This window comes from Polyodon spathula, chromosome 23 (genome assembly GCF_017654505.1).
Source record: "Polyodon spathula isolate WHYD16114869_AA chromosome 23, ASM1765450v1, whole genome shotgun sequence".
NCBI classification, from domain to species: Eukaryota; Metazoa; Chordata; class Actinopteri; order Acipenseriformes; family Polyodontidae; genus Polyodon; species Polyodon spathula.
In genome coordinates, this window is record NC_054556.1 from 6750383 (window position 1) to 6767398 (window position 17016).

The following is a 17016-nucleotide window of genomic DNA, read 5'->3' on the forward strand; positions in this document are numbered from 1 at the left end:
CTAACCGTTAAAATATGTTTTAGTATCTATACTGAAGTAACCTAATAAATAAAAGCAAGCTAAAACTATTTAGAAACAATCAGACAAGAGACATTTTCAAGGACTTTCAGAAAAGACCACAAGACCATAGCTATATAGCAATTTGCCATCTTCTACTTTGGCTAAAGATTACTGTTGTGCTCAGGATTGTTAAATCAGCACAGCCTCTAAATAATGATCATTATACAACTCATAACACATTACCTCTAGCTGGTACCTTTGTCAGACCCATGGCACAGATGAGACCTGTAATTATCTGGCGCAGAACCACAATTGGGAAGCAATCAGCAGCAATGTCTTTGTCATGCTCTGATGTGACAGGTTCTTGGCTGGAAAGAGCAGCTTTCATCAGAAGATGGACAGATCCACGGATATGGTGGCTGCATCTTTCAATGACATCACAAAAAAGAATTTCCAGAGCAAAAAGGTGATAAGTGGCACAGATTAAATGTCAGTCCATACAAAGTAAAGGGCAAAACTGTTTTGATCGAAATGGCAGGTGAAATATTTCACTGAAATTCAAATGGCCTCACTTTTTTCATAAGCAAGTGTAATGTACTTGCTCATTGCTTATTCTTATATTAAAAGTCTATTTTTAATATATGGTCAGCAAATTTATAATCATCCATAACTTCAGGCTGTCAACTTGCCCTTTATTTCATGGAATTGTATAGTTTTTTTTTTTTTTTTTTTTTAAATAACTTGGCAATGTTTGTACCTATATTTATGGAATACTGTTTAAAAGTAATATCTTTTCCCCCCTGTTGCTTTCTTTATTTTGACCTATGCCTCATTCAAACAAATGTGACAGGCTTGTGTTATTGTGCTCTTATAATATTTCAAAATAAAATCATAGCCTATATTTCAAATTGTATATGACTTACACAAATGACAATGTGTTGCATGACTGTCAGATTATGATCAATCATAAAGTCACTATATAATAATAAAATGAAACAAGGTGTCATGATCCTAAAATAAATGTGAATTATATGTGCCTGTGTAACGCTTAGTCAGAATAAATGTCTGGCTAAAAAAAAAAAAAAGTTTTAAGTCAAAGGCAAGACAACGCAAACCTCGCTGTGTTCATTCAGAATGAAAGCTGAAGAGACATAAGAAAAGGCTTTGCTATGTCTTCGTCAGGTGAAGATGATTGTTGAGTGTTTTTCTTATACTCAGAAACACGCACAGCTAATAACATCTCTTTGCCACAGATCTTCTTACACACAGAACCAGCCCTGTAAAGGCTATATTTCCCAGGAGGTCTTCAGCTCATTGAAAATGTAACATTGTGTTTGTGTGTCCTCTTTGACAAATTGAAGCTCATTGTGAAGGCTGCCAAAGCAAGTGTATCTCAAGGTTACCTAAAACTTCTTTTTTTTTTTTTAATACATCAAACCAAAAATACTTAATAGAATTTATATTAGACCTAGCTAGAAGAAAAAAAAATACACACTTGCTATCTTAATTAAGGACCAGAGGACTGAGTATACTGTATTGCAACGTAAAGTAATTAGACATTTAAAAACTTTACAAGAACCGAAATATGCACTAACCATTTCTATTATATTACATATTATATCTCTAGCTTGTCACTACTATATGCTTGTGGTTTTCAGATGGCAATCCCACATTAACCACTTTTCATTTTTTTCACTATAAGCCAAACACAGCAGGTTTAATTTGAAGACAAATAGTTAAAATTGTAGCGAATTTCAAAATATTTTCACACGTCATACGTAGATATATTTTACAAAAAAATATCTATATCTATCTATCTATCTATCTATCTATCTATCTATATATATATATATATATATATATATATATATATATATATATATATATATATATATATATAAATAAATATATAATTAATAAGAAAAACTAAATAACACTACATATTAGATATAAGGTTACATATGTGTCCAACAACTGTACGCACTGTCGCACAGACAAGCACAGTTAAAAACAAAAACACGTGCAGTTATTTGCGTACACTAACCCGGAAGTTCTATTCTGGGTCAAGGAAATATGGCTGCGCCCTTGAGTAGCATGTATCGTATAGGCAGATGAACATCTAATGATTTTGTCGCCTGGAAAACTCGGCATCTTTGTCCTCATAAAGGAAAATGCAGAAAAGAGAATTTACAGCATCACTTCTGGTAAATACTACGTCTGAGTTTATAAGCCGCGTTAAGATTTAAATATTTTACATGGTATTTCCTAGCTTAGTACATGGCAAAATGACGTGATTCGGTCTTGGCACAACATTTTAAAAAATTGTGTAATTGAGCCAGACGCTTTAATGCAGTAAAATCAATAGTAGTACAGTACAGTACAGCATTTGACCGGGTATTTATACTACAACGTACTTCTCTTTTTAGTGTTGATAAGCACTTAATTAGCTATGGTTTGTGGAGCAGACCTGTCAACTTTCACCGAAAGGCTGGTCACGTTGTAAAAGTTAGTATTCAAGGTAAAGGTTAGTTAGTTAATTTTTTTAAACATATTTCAAAATTCTGGACGTGACCTGTAATTGTATGTATAGTTTATTTCCCCCAAGTGTAGCCGTGTTAATTTAAAATTTGACTTTCTTTTAAATCTAAAATCTTTAGCTTGAGTCTGAACCAATGGATTCATACTGCATGCAGCTGCTTTTGAAAGGCTGTTCTATTGAACGCTATATTTAGTAACTGGTGTGCATCTCCCAGAAGCACACATTGATTGCAAACCTGTGTTATGTTTCAGTCTTTTTTTATTATAACAATCGTAATTTCCACAGCAGGCTTTTAAAAATTAAACCACCATCACAATTGCTAAAGTCAGTTTTAATCAAAAGTGAAGCAGCACCATGTAATTAGTTGCCCACTTGGTTTGTACAGTACTCTAGCAGTTTAAATTTGATCTGTCTTCCCTCATCTGGACATGAATACTGATGTACTGTAGATAGAAGTTTGGCATCGATTTATGCAAACCTGGGATAGAGATTAAAACCGCAATTACCTTATTGATTAGTGTATTGCTTCAGTATGGGATGCATACTGAAACTGGCCTCTATACCACTCTTGTCTTTTTAAATCAAATTCATAAGTACTTTTAGCATACTGTCACAGAGGTTAGGTATTTTGCTAACTTTTTGTTTTTATTGGCCTAATAAGTAAGGATAAGTGGCTGTGAATTCAGTGTGCTTTTTTTAAATATCACAAGAAAGACCTACATCAAATTAATATCAAACTTATTTTAATTCTATGTCAGTCGTAAGAGAAGTTGCAGTCTCAAAACATAATCGTCATGAGAAGCTGAAAGTAATAGCCATGCAACACAAAGAACAAAGAGAAAGAAAAAATAAATAGGCTGACCTTGATAGCGCTACAGTGTTTTTAAAGTTGCTTGTTGGTAGAACATTTGTATTACATTTATTTTAAGGTCCAATACAAGATTTGATTAAAAAAAGAGCATGTTTTAAATATACATTGGATCTTGTATACGTTAAGAATTACTCATTGCTTTTCACGAGTTTATAAATTTTGAAAATCAGATGTGACAGTTAGGAGCATATGCACTATTAGTGCATATAGTATTGATATCATTTTAGGTTACAAAAAATTCTTGACAATAGCAAAAACATTAATATGCGAACATACACACTTGGATATATTTTCAAATCTAGTATCCTGTATATTCAGGTAGGTGTGTGTGTGTGTGTGTATATATATATATATATATATATATATATATATATATATATATATATATATATATACACACACACACACACACATACAATTACACACACAACTGAATATACAGGATACTAGTTTTACATTACAGTGTGATCTATGAGAAATCCTAAGACTACTAGAAATAATTCATAAATGTATTTAGGCTTCTGCACTGCTTTGAAATTATGTATTTTTTTTATCGTTTGTGTGAATGAGTGAACAGAATTGTACAGCTGTGGCCACAAGTTTTGCATCACCCTGTATAATTTATTAATGTTGATTCATAAAGTCGAATGAAGTCTACTGAATAATGTTATGTTAACATATTGGATTATATAACTCTTTGGTATTCCATATACTGAAAAATGTACAAAAAAAATCTAACATGAACCACTGTACTACTATTATGGCATCCAGTAGACCTTTGTGATATCATTTTGTAGTTTCATTGATTACATGATGTTAAATAAAATAGCTAAATTATGTTAATGTTGTTTTTTAATGTCTTAATCCTAAAATTCTAGGTGATGCAAAACTTTTGGCCGTAGCTGTAAATCACTTTTTTAATTGGTTTAATTTTTAACCTTTATGATGAAGCTGGAACCCCCTGGTAATACAAACCTCTCAATTCTCCAATTTGAGAGTTAAACTTGGTACAGTATAGCCAGGTCTATACTAAGCATGCCTAAAGCTGCAGCTTCAGGGGGTGAGGTGAGGAATACTAACGGTACATGATGAGTGTTTGACCTATACCGGCGTATCATATTTTCCTCCCCTTGTTGTTTCAAGGCAGGTGGCTGTGCAGGGATGTGTGTGGACCTGGCACTATTCCCCCTGGACACCATTAAAACACGGCTCCAGACTCCCCAGGGGTTTCACAAGGCAGGTGGTTTCCGGGGAATCTATGCCGGCGTTCCCTCTGCTGCTGTTGGATCTTTTCCTAATGGTGAGGTGTCTGGGACTTTGGGTATTGTGTTTGCGATATTGTATGAAGACCAGAATTAGACAAGACTCGATAAAGGCTGGCGTTTCAGCAGAACTAAACTGATTTCTCCTGGCTGTAGTTCATGTACAAATATATGATGGCAGCCCTTTGGAGCAGACTGGGGGGAAAAAAAAAAAAACCTTTTCAAACAACTCATTAGTTCTGGATCTGTGAAAAGTGACATTTATTTTAATGAGGCCTATATGTGAGTCATGGGAGAAGTTGTAGTCTAAAAGCAGGCCATCGTCATCATCAGAAGCTGAAAGTAATAGTCGTGCAACACAAAGAGAATGAAAAATGCTAGGCTGACCTTGATTGTGATAGTTTTTAAAGTTGCGAGTTTATAGAACATTTTGATTACATTTATTATTTAAGGTGTGAGTAATGTCAAATACAAGACTTGATAAAGAATGCAAATTTTCGATATAGTAGCTTACTTTGTCCTTCATGATGTTATGCAGTATTCATGGTTGGGTTTTTTTTTTTTTTTTTTTTTTTTAAATTTGCTTTAAAAGTTTGAAGGTCAGATGTGACAGAAGCATATGCATTACAAAATATTACCCGGGTCCCAGTGATCCACCTCGGGATGTGGGTTGACATGCTTTGACCCGGGTTGAGTGAGACAAAATGCTTTCACAAGGAACGTTTCTGTTTGTTCTGTTTAGCCATATGTTGGTTGATTGAAACACATGAGCCAGATTGCAGCAGGGATGAAGAAACATTTGCTCTCATCAACATTTGGGCGGATGGTTCAATCCAGAGAAGCTTGGATGGAAGCATCCATAACAAGCTGCTTCCAGGGCATTGATATGTGTATTGTGTACTTGCATCTGTCACCCAGGTCAACCCTGCGTTATCAGAAGCAGTGTGAAATCGCGTACCAGACCCACACGACACCAGGTCATACTCGGGTAGATCATGTCAATACGAAAGGGGCTTAAGATACTTTACATCCTTAATATTTGTAAATACAGTAATACATAAATAACATTTTGGAAATAGATTGTATTGCTTTGTTCTCTAGATGAGTTGATAAGTTATTATGATAAGAAAATAGGAATACCTCACGAGGGCCTGAATATGCAGAGTGTTTGTTTAATTATGTAAAACCTGCAATGAAACTGCAGTGCAACCTGAGACTGTTAGCACTGGGAATTGACCTAAATATTGGGATCTACAGCAGTTCCCTGCTGTATTCGAATGAGCAGCCTTGAAACAGAGGTGACCTTTATTGTAGCAAAGTGCGACATAACATGAGCACAAAACTGAGCAGAAACAAACACATCAGTATCTGGTAGCTTGGCCTTTTGCATCATGCAGGGTCTGAAACCATACCAGTGGAATCAGTGAGGTTTTATTTTAGACTGCATTAAGTGTCTGTGGATACTTTTTAATGAAGTCATACTGTGCCAAGGAATAGATCATTACATTGACCTTGGAATCATTTTGATAAGGACAGCTCTTTTGCATCAGTTCAGCCATCTCATTGGTTGTCCTAAAGAAGGCTTTGTCATGGGATCGAAACATGTGATTAAACTGTGCATGGACATTTCATGCAAGAAGTTATTCCGCATGCTGTAAATGTACAGCAGCTCATGGTGACCTACTTTTTTTCACATAATTGACACCTGATTTGTTGAGCTATTAAGGGTATATTTTGAAAAGCATTTGCATTTTGTTTCTATGCTTGGAGATTTGTCATACTTTTCTACAAGCTGCAGATGTAGGTGGTGACTGGACCTTTCGTGATAATGACACCTGTAATGTGTCACTTTAATCCTTGGCCAGGGATTTGTGTTGTTGAGACCCAACATAAAAAGATCTTTTACTTACAGTCTGGGTGTCCGTTTCTACTCACCCAAGCTATTGTGTCCATGCACCTCCAGTTCATACAGTTTCCTTTAAACTATAGCAGATGCAAGAACAGGCTTAAACTGTGCCAGTAGGTTAATTCATTACTGTAATTGTAACTAATTTGTCCTAAACAGAACAGTTCTGCTTCATTTCAGCGGCTGCATTTTTTGTCACCTATGAATATATGAAGGCCCTGCTTGGCAGTTCTTCATCTCCATACATGGCACCAGTTAAACACATGGCGGCAGCATCCCTTGGAGAAATGGTAAGTTATATATTTACTAGCGAAACCTAAAGAATTTACACGTTTACATGTTTGGCTAATATTTTCAAAGCAGCTGGGTAAATACTGTTAGAACTAAGGTGCCTGATATTTTCAAAGCAGCTGAGTACATAATGTCTCATTACTTTCTATTACTTATTTGGGGTCTTATTCCAAAAGCAGCTACCACTAGTTTTTTCCCAGGGGTAGTGCTAGAATGTTTTTAATTTTTTCATGGTGTTTCCACGATGCATGTTTGTAACCCATCTAATCATCTCAAAATACATATTACTTTAAATGTTCAAATCTGTGGGGTCAAACAAGTGATGAATGAGTATGTTTTATTAGTTCAGTTTTGTCAAAGCTTATTTTAATGCATCTTTATATTTTGATACAGATGGTCTGATAAAATATTTGAGCACTGATTTTCTATTTGTGCAAATTATTTAAAGCACATTTAATTGAGTTGCACACCTTCTATGCAGTGCCCATAATACATATAAATGTGTTTCTTTAAAAAAAAAAAAAAAAAGCACCCTGCAGCTGTTGCCTGTAATTGTCTCTCAAGTTTATAAAGTAAAAGAAATGTACAAATAATCATTATGAGTCTTCCCATGGTTACATGACTGAAGAATCAAAGGATCATTCATCACACTGTCCTGCAGAAGCCTTAGTAAGCAGGAGTTTGTTTTAGATATTTCAGATGTACAGGATGACTCTCTTACGTCGCCCAGCAGCTGCGTCTCTTGATGACTTCCAAGAATGCTGATACTTAGGTACTTGGTTCAATCCAGACAGACTATATCTTGGGAAGGCATTCAAAAACATTAGCTGGTACTTAGACACATGGACATGCAACATTTCAGAATATTTAAGGTAGTTTTGAAAAGCTCTATTAATAACCCAGAACATTTAGAAATACAGTGGATATTCTTGACACCTATCCTCCACAGCTATTAAACAGTCAGTAGTACTGAATTAAGAAAGACGCTCAGTAAATTACATGACTCAAGGTCTTTTTCAGTATCTTCAAATATTTGAATGTTTTGTGATTGATCCAACCCTGACTGAAAATGTGAACAGTCTCTCAATGGTCACATTAAGAGAAGTAAGTGTGTGTGTGTATGCTGTGTGTATTATAACTTATTTTTGTAACAAAAGTACCCTTTTCAATTCAATGTAATAAAAGGAACATTTTCATGAAATTCCCCCTTGTAAAAAACAAAAGGAAAAAAAAAATCTCACCTCTCCATTTATGATTATTATTGTAAATATTAAAATATATTTTTGTTTAATAAATGTAGTGCTGTTGTATGGCATCATCAGCCTAACGGTTTTTGAAAACCTGTGAAATGCAGTGATATTGTTTCCTAAAAACCCAAGTTTTTCATTTCATTTCTAAATTGACAATAAATTGGACCACAGCAGAAGGTGGTGATTCCTCTAACACCCCGGGTACAGAGATTAGACACACTGACAGGGACTAGATTTGATCTGTAAGTATCTGTTATATGGCTGAGGTGTGCTGCTTTCAAAAACCATATTGGGAATACAGATCGCTGCATTTCCATTGACATATAATGGAATTCTCTGTTCACAGCAACTTAACACTTTCCTCAGGCCAATGTTTTAAAATGAAACACCGAAACTGAGTATTAGCTTCTGCATTGTTAAGTTTTTGTATTCAAGAGATGTTCTAAGCAAAAAAACAACAACTGAGCCTACTGTGTTGGTAGGCCAGAAAGCTAACAGTGCTCCTTTTAGATGTTTCTTAACATGTTTTAATACCTGTATAAATGAGTCTCTAAACAAAACAGAACAATATACTATAACTGTTTAGTTGTACTAACACTAAGTGTCCATACCAGTTTTATGAACTTCACCTTAATATGAGCAATTCATTAGTGAATTCAGTAATGTCTATTCATTTTTCTTAATGCCTTTTTGTGTGAGGCTTTTGGTGAAACTTAAAAAAAAAAAAACTACAGCCATGCTAACAAAGCCCCTGCACCTTCTTCTAGCCTTTTAATAAGGTGTAAAGACGTCCTTCAACTTCATAAACATGAAGAGGGGACCAGAAAACGTGCAGTGAAAACCTTGCAGATTACCAATGATCATAGCATTTGCAGAGGTCGTCTTGTCTTCTGTTTGTGACGTTGAATGACGGAGCTTCTCATTAACGCAACTTTCAGCTATCATTCGGTAAATTTCTGTTTCACTCCTGTAGACCAAGCAATACAGCGTCGCTGGTTTCACAGACTGATTAGCACTAATTGTGGTCTACCTAGTGTTACTCAGAAAACTTAATCGTCTTAGTCTGTATGTGTTGAATAATAAAGTTAAGAGGAAAGCTGTTTTAAAAAAAACAAATAGACTGCACTGCTGTCTCATTAGTTTTTGAATGGCCTTCATTATACACACATTGTTTGATGCACTTGAAAGGTGTTTACTCTTCAATCTGGTGTCTATCTTTTAAATGCTTTTTATTTTTTTATTTTTTTTTTTTGCCCTACGCTGCACAGGCAGGTTTTTGCATTATTTTTTTTAAATCTAAACTCAGTGTTTCATTGTAAATTAATTAACTTGGACACTGGAGAGCTAGCTGTGTAACAAAGATAGTCTAGCACAGTCAATAGGATCCACTTTGAGAGTGTGTTCTGGTTAATGGGGTTTCTGACAACTGTTTTGCTTTTTATGGCAAAATCAATGCGAAGGTGGTTAAATCTGCGGCCTTTCAACTTACCGTCGCTTAGTAAAAGGTATATATGTATGAAAACAGAAAGATCCCATTTCATCATCCTTATCGCCGAAATAAAAACATTGTTTTGAAAACTCGAGTATCTATGAAAAATGGATAAGTTGATGTCTGATGGCGGTAGCAAACAGGTTGTTACTCAGCCATTATGTCAGATTTATCTTCATTCCCGTTCATTCGATGTTTTCTTTGAAAGCTCATTTGTCACGTTGAAGGAATGATTTTTGCATTTATAACCCTTGTCCCCCTGGGGATGTACGTGAAAATACAGTGTGACATGACAAGGTAGGGCAGTTGGCAGCCGCTTAACTTGGTATGGCAAATAATCCAAGAATTGTGGCTTGAAATGATTTATTGGGCATTGCTAACTAAGCCATTGTATTCCTTTTAGCACTCTGTACACAACATGTTCCCATTTAAATCTATAGCAGTTGAATTTGCATTTGAATTACCATATGCATGCCTTTGCCTGACACTGCTGTTTAGACTGTATCCTGTATCGAGATTGCCGGTTTGCAGGCATGTTGGTCTGTCTCATAAGCTGGCTAGTTAGACAAAGTGGCTTGAAGGATAGTTTTTGGATACTGGTATAGATATTCTTTTCTTTGAAGAACCAAATTTGTGTATTCATTGGAATTACATACAAACATATTTAAAGTGACCACTGTTAAACAGTTTCTCATTCAGCACAGGCACTGCAAAATCCCATTTTTGGAGTGTTTGTGTGTGTGTGTGTGTGTGTGTGTGTGTGTATATATATATATATATATATATATATATATATATATATATATATATATATAAACAATGAATCATTTTGAGGGACACATTTACAGTAAAATTGATTTATTTTAGCATATGACTGTTTTTTACATGCTATTAGATTAACCAACAATTCCAAATTCAACACACTCTGCCAAAGTAATGTCTGTGTTTTTCTTTATTGTATCTTTTTTTTTAATTGAAGAAAAAATTAAACAAAGCTTTTTAAAAAAAAAAAAAAAAAAAAAAAAAAAAAACTACCAGTCAATGTAAATTGAACTGGTTTCCAGCTACAGTAGTTTTGTAATATTCAATCAGCTTGTAAATGAAGATGAATTGATTCAGAAATCTAAAACGACACTGCCAGACAAATGCATCATACAATTAGAGGCTGAACCTACAGTAGCAGATTAGAAACTGTCAACCACCCACCCACTCTGTCCTCTGAAACAGCAAGAAAACAATGAGAAACAGCAATTTAAAAAGGGCTGCTAAAATCTGTGTAGCAGGGTATGTGATAATAAATCATTTCACAAATACTGTGCTTAATAATGACATATATAAGCCAAGCAGTTTCTACATTAAGCATTTGTAAATCATCAAGGATTAGGGCTTCTCAAATTCTTGCACTGTATAGTTTTATGCCTTGGTTGATCTCCCATTTATTTATTAAAGAATATATCTGAAATAGTTTTTTGTTGTATTTCCAGACAAGCAGCCTCTTAATCTTTTTGTGAGTGCTCTAGAATTGTACATGTTTTCTCAGTAATTTCCAGGAAATAGAAGTTGCATTCTAAGAAGGTTTCCGAGTACAATGTAAAAGCAGGGTTGATTTGACCACGAGATGGCAGTATTGTTACATGTCTGAAAGAAACGACTGACTTTTGAACGCATCTTGCCGGATATCGTTATATAACTAATCTGCCCTCATATTTCAACAGAAGTCTGTAAATTGATCATTTAGTAGGTGCTGTTAAATGATTTTTAAAAGTGTATATAATGTTGTTTTTCTTGTACAAAGGGGTATGAACCAAATCTGGTTGTAAATACAGTAAATACAAATTGAATGTAAAGTGTTACAGTATGTATAAAGTACAACTCCTACACAAATGCACTTTAGCACATGCAGAAAGAGAATGTTTTGTAAACTGAGTTAAATGGCATGTCACACAACAGATTATATATATATATAATTGCCTGAAGGCTTTTATATTTCGTACGACCACTTGCATAAACCTGGTTTGACTGTTACAATTACCAAAGTGAATTTCCAAGCAGATAATTATAAACCTATTATTATAGAATTTGAATGAAATTGGTTTGGCATTCTAATTCCCCCTGTTGCTTGCTTGCTTGTTGAAATTCTGTCTGATTATATGGTAGCTTGAGATGCAAGCCTGCCCTCGCATGCAGAGAGTCTCTGGATGCCATTTCTGAACAGTCTCTGAAATTATAATTTATTATATCGCAGAACGCTCCTCAGTCAGGTTGGAGTATAATATTGAAATTATGTTTTTGTGCACTGCATGTGCTCTTCAAGCAGCAGCAAACGCTCATCTTTCTTTGTGCTTGAAATGATCTGTGAATTTGATCAAATGTCTAATGAAGTGCTTTCTAGCTAGACTAGCCTTATAATGACATTGCAAGCTGGGGGACGAATGTTTTAAGCATATCAATGGAAAATTGAGAAGCCACACATTTTGGAGAGAAACAAACGTCTGTATTCAAAAAAGAAGAAAAAAATAACTAAAAACCGCTTCCCTAGATCCACGGTGGACAGGGTTGTTTTTAGTAGATATTCATGGTGGTTTAAGCACTTTTCTTTTTTCCCCAAACCTGTCACATAAATGGTTAATGATACCATAATGTGCATGCACTATCAAATGAGTTGTCAGCAAACCAAAAAATAGGGACTTCCCATTTGTGCAATTTAAATAATTATTTTATCATTATTATTTTAAGCATATTATTATTTATTTATTTAGCAGACCCCTTTATCTAAGGCAATTTACAGAGACTAGGGTGTATGTACTATGCGTCAGCTACAGAGTCACTTGTAACAACGTCTCACCCGAAAGACAGAGCACAAGGAGGTAAAGTGACTTGCTCAGGGTCACGCAGTGAGTCAGTGTCTAAGCCAGGCTTTGAACCAGGGACCTCCTGGTTACAAGACCTTTTCTTTAACCACTGGACCACAATGACCCACTTATTAACATTACTGTATTTAATACATTGAAAGGGCTGGAGGTTTGAGGTCTGGAAAATGAAAATGTTAATTGACGGTATTATATCTGAAACTACTACTAGCACTGGATTCAATACTGGCTTCATCTTTTTTTCAACTACCTAATGCACAAACTTGTGTGACAGAAACATTTCAAACCTTGCATACCTTTTGTAGTAAAATATAAATGCCAACCACCTGTCTTGGCTTGACATTCAAACCCCTGTTGCACAGCTACATTGTGGCAAGTGTATATGCATTGAGCGTAATACGAAGTAGATTTGAAAAGTAGTCCCTAGGATGACATTACTTTCATTTCTCTTTCTTCTTGTCAATAACAATATTGCTGTTTTGTTCCTGCTCACTGAAGGATACCCCCCCCCCCCCCCTACCTGCCCCCGTAGTTTTGATTTAAATCTGAGAAAGATCAAAGTTATTATGATACAAAAATGTAAGGCACTCGGAGGAGAATCAGAAGGAAATTGCTGGATGTGGCACTTTGTGCCTCCTTGCTTGCCGAGATTGAGGCGCTGTGGAAGTCAGGAGGCCACGCTGGGTTCTTTGTACCCTCTCAGCTGGGGAGATTGCTTTTCATTTGCCTGACTCTTTAGTGCTTCCTTTCTGCCATTTTATTAATACAGAATAAAAAAAGGCTACCGTAAGGACATAAGGTGTTATGAAGCATGAATTGCTATAAATATTTATGCCAAACCTCAGTAGTTGACAATTCATATTTTGTTGACATATTGGGGTCGTATGTTATCTGTGACTCCTTGAATTGAAGTGGGCATGAAATTTTGCCTCTTTTTAAATGACTTTTTATAGCCGACCAAGTCTGCTATGCTCTTACAATGGTCTGACGTGTCCATGTTTGGTTTATAAAGAGGACATTTCCCTCTTATACAGGCTAGCTCCAGAATAGCAAGTGCTTTTCAAACTAAATGGCCTGCTTGCGTTTAATGAATGACTCCTGTGAGCTAGTAACCAAACTTGACTTATTTGTTAACATGAAAGTGTCATGGTTCATTGTAATAAAGTAATGGTTGTCCCCATGTGATGCACTTTGACAGTATCTCAATTTATTGGAATCAAATGACAAATGTAGCTAATATTAGGTTCAAATGTGGCTCATTTTTAGCCAGAAAATACAAAGTTTGCAGACATTTGCCTCTGCCTATGCAGTAGGATGCTTTGCCCTGTCAATCTCTCCCTAAGTCTTTGTGGGAATAGACGGTGCACACCGGAAATACTGTGCCTTTCTCTCTGGAAGTTGTGACTAAAGTGGCAATTGCATTTAAGGTTTCACACATTCACATTAATTGTCTCTTGAGAGTTTGTCAGCGTACAACTATGGCCAAAAGTTTTGCATCACCCTTTAGAATGATCTACTTTTGCTTCATGAAGTCGAATGAAACCTTCAAAGTAATGTATTGTTAACATCTTGAATTACGTACCTCTTTGTAGTGTTCCATATACTTAATGAAAAACTGACAACAACTGAAAAATGTGCCATTTTGAAACTTTCACAAAACAGTCACAGACTTTCGTTATCATTTTCTAGTTTATTTGATGACATGATGTTCAATAAAAAATAAAGATTGTGTAATAATTATATAATATATTTGTCTCAGTCCTAAAATTCTATGTAATGCAAAACATTTGGCCATAGCTGTAGTTACTGCACTGTATTATAGGCTGTCTGGTTTCTGTTAGCTATAATTGTACGCTACTTTTAACCCAGGCAGTATTTGGCTTAGTTGACTGTTCTAGTAAATGATGTTGAGCTTAAACGTGTGTTGCAATCTGTACAAAGCAATTTTCAATTGCTGACTCTCTCAAGTGCAGTTTTTATTTCAAACTGGCCTTTTATACTTCATAATCTTCTTCAGATTGTAACTTGTCTTTAGCATAGGCCTGGTTTAAATAAAAACTCTATAATTTGATTTGTGCTGTTTTAATTTTATTAAACTGATGTGAATCGGCCGCCTTCATTGTCCTGCCAGGACAGCATTGTTAATGAATGATTTGTTTATCACCAGTTATTATTATTATTATTATTATTATTATTGTATACTTTTTCTGTTTCTTTTCAGATAGCATGTCTTTTCCGGGTTCCTACAGAGGTTATAAAGCAGAGAACACAAGCCTGCCCTTCGTCCAGCACATACCAAGTTCTTCTTATCACTCTGAGGGAGGAGGTAGGAACACCATTAAATAAGAGTTAAATAAGGCATTGGGCAGGGGCTTGTGGATTTGAGCACCATGTGGCAAGTCTGGTAAATACCATTTCTTTATTGATATGCAATTCATTATTTAGTTTATTATAATGTATACTTTTATAATATTTTTACCTTTTGGTAACACTGTACACTGGTGCACCATGCATAACAGGATATGCTGTGACTTAATTTGAACTCTGGGGATGATCTAATTTGTTATTTTTCTGTAAAATATACATTTAAACAATGCCTTGTTAACTTATTATGATTTCTGATCTTCAGTTATTTTATATTTTCAATGTACCTTTTTTTATCTTGATTTCAGGGTTTCCTGGGATTATACCGAGGTTATAAAAGTACAGTATTCCGAGAGGTAGGACGTGCTGTGAATAACTGATAATTACTCAAACATATAATTCCATTTATTTGCATGCTGTTTCTGGGTTTTCTAATCATGTTATGAAAAATATTTCATTTGCCAGCATTGTCATCTTGTTCTGTTATTTAAGATTAATCTAGCCGGCGTAAAGGCGATTAATTCTGTGTTTTCAGGATTTTCACAAAAGTTTTTTTTTGTGTGAAGGTGACACTGTAATCAAACCCTCCACCACTCTATCCTGTACTTATTTTCTGGCTCCTGAAACAGATGTTATTCACGCAAATTCCATCTGGACACAGGAAAAAAAAGGGCAACAAGCCTTTTTGATTTCTCCAAGGGGTTGAGAATAAATGAATAAATTTCAAACCTACAGAAAACAGATTCTGCATACTAACCAATAGATAAAACACACAGTTACAAACGAATAGGATTCTCTTTAGGATTCATTTTGACATAATGTCAGGATGGTAATTAATTTTCTGGACAACATCTTAGCACGGGATGTGACCCTGTCTAGATAACTTTGTTTACTCAAGATGGCAGTGCTCTGCGGGAAATTTAATTGGGGTCTTTTCCATTATGTATATTCATTAACGAACCTTCAAAACTGATTTCTGATTAAATATTTCTGGTTTTGGAGTGCTGGCCCATAAAATGAGAACTAATTATTGACAAAGGAAATGCTCTATCTTTCCAAATAGAAGCAAATCACAAGTGACCTTATAGCTTGTGCCTTTTAAAGAAGATAGGTTTGTCCTTGCCTTGCTGTGCTGTGCGGTACTGTACTGACAAACATGCCAGTTCTGTCTCTGGTGCATTGCTTTATTGGTAAAGAGACATCATTTATCATTGCAAGATACAATTTTTGTTTCATGTCAGTGCCTGCCGCTCAACCATTACACACCATGGCATATGTGTACATAGATTATGAAACCCACTCTGTCTTAGAACCTAAAACTTGGAAGAGTTACACACATTTTCTACATGTTGTACATGTAGTGTAAAGACTGACAGGTGAGTAGTTTATTCAGTATTGGTTGAGTTGACAGGAGTGGCCCATATGATAAATACTGTTGCTCAAGCCTCATTTCAAAACTTTTGAACTACAATATGAATTTAAACCCTAATACTAACTGCCATATATACCTCAAGACTAACACAGAAATATACTGTATGTTGCAATGGAACAACAGCAGCAGTGCTGAGCACAAATCCTTGATTTAGTTGTAATCCCCAGTTCTGATCACAAGACACAGACGTTAGCTTGGCATTGATGCATTTCTTTTGGTACCAAATATGAGGAAGTTGATAAATACTGTACATGTTTGTTGAGTTAATTGTGAAGATAACTTGGTTCTATAATTTAAAAAGGGGTTACCATTTCAGCATACTATTGTAATAATCGTAATGTGTTCATATAGAAAAATACAATTGTTCTGTGTTTATGTGGTTGGGTGGCTCTTAGTCTGTCACTATATCTCATGCATTGTTTTATGAGTTAATAATCTTTATAACCAAAAAAACAATGTAAATGATGAAGAGCTACTATACTAATATTCTTCAGCCATAAGTTATAGTGACATACAAGACTTGACCAGTTGAAGACGTCGCTTGAATGTGTTCTGCATACAGCTCTATCCTCTCTGCTCTACAAACAGTTACAAAGTTACAAATGTTCAGACATGGCGGTGCGCTGCCATACCCTGCCCTGCAGGTATTACAGGTTCTCTGTATTTTAGTATTTAGTATTTAGAAATAAATGACAGACTCTGCTTGCAATACTGCAAAAAACCAAAAAAAAAAAAAAAAACA

General features: G+C 35.2%; 1 protein-coding gene across 1 annotated transcript in view; it reads left to right on the forward strand.

The window, feature by feature from the left end:
* The first annotated feature begins 2073 nt into the window (after nucleotides 1-2073).
* The window catches only part of LOC121297798 (S-adenosylmethionine mitochondrial carrier protein-like), a 53901-nt gene continuing 38958 nt past the window's right edge, over nucleotides 2074-17016 (forward strand). Inside the window, exons 1-5 of the mRNA XM_041224305.1 lie at nucleotides 2074-2204; nucleotides 4554-4710; nucleotides 6759-6868; nucleotides 14700-14804; nucleotides 15151-15198. Coding sequence (XP_041080239.1) covers nucleotides 2172-2204; nucleotides 4554-4710; nucleotides 6759-6868; nucleotides 14700-14804; nucleotides 15151-15198 — 453 coding nt within the window. The 5' untranslated portion in view covers nucleotides 2074-2171. The remainder of the gene's footprint in view (nucleotides 2205-4553; nucleotides 4711-6758; nucleotides 6869-14699; nucleotides 14805-15150; nucleotides 15199-17016) is intronic.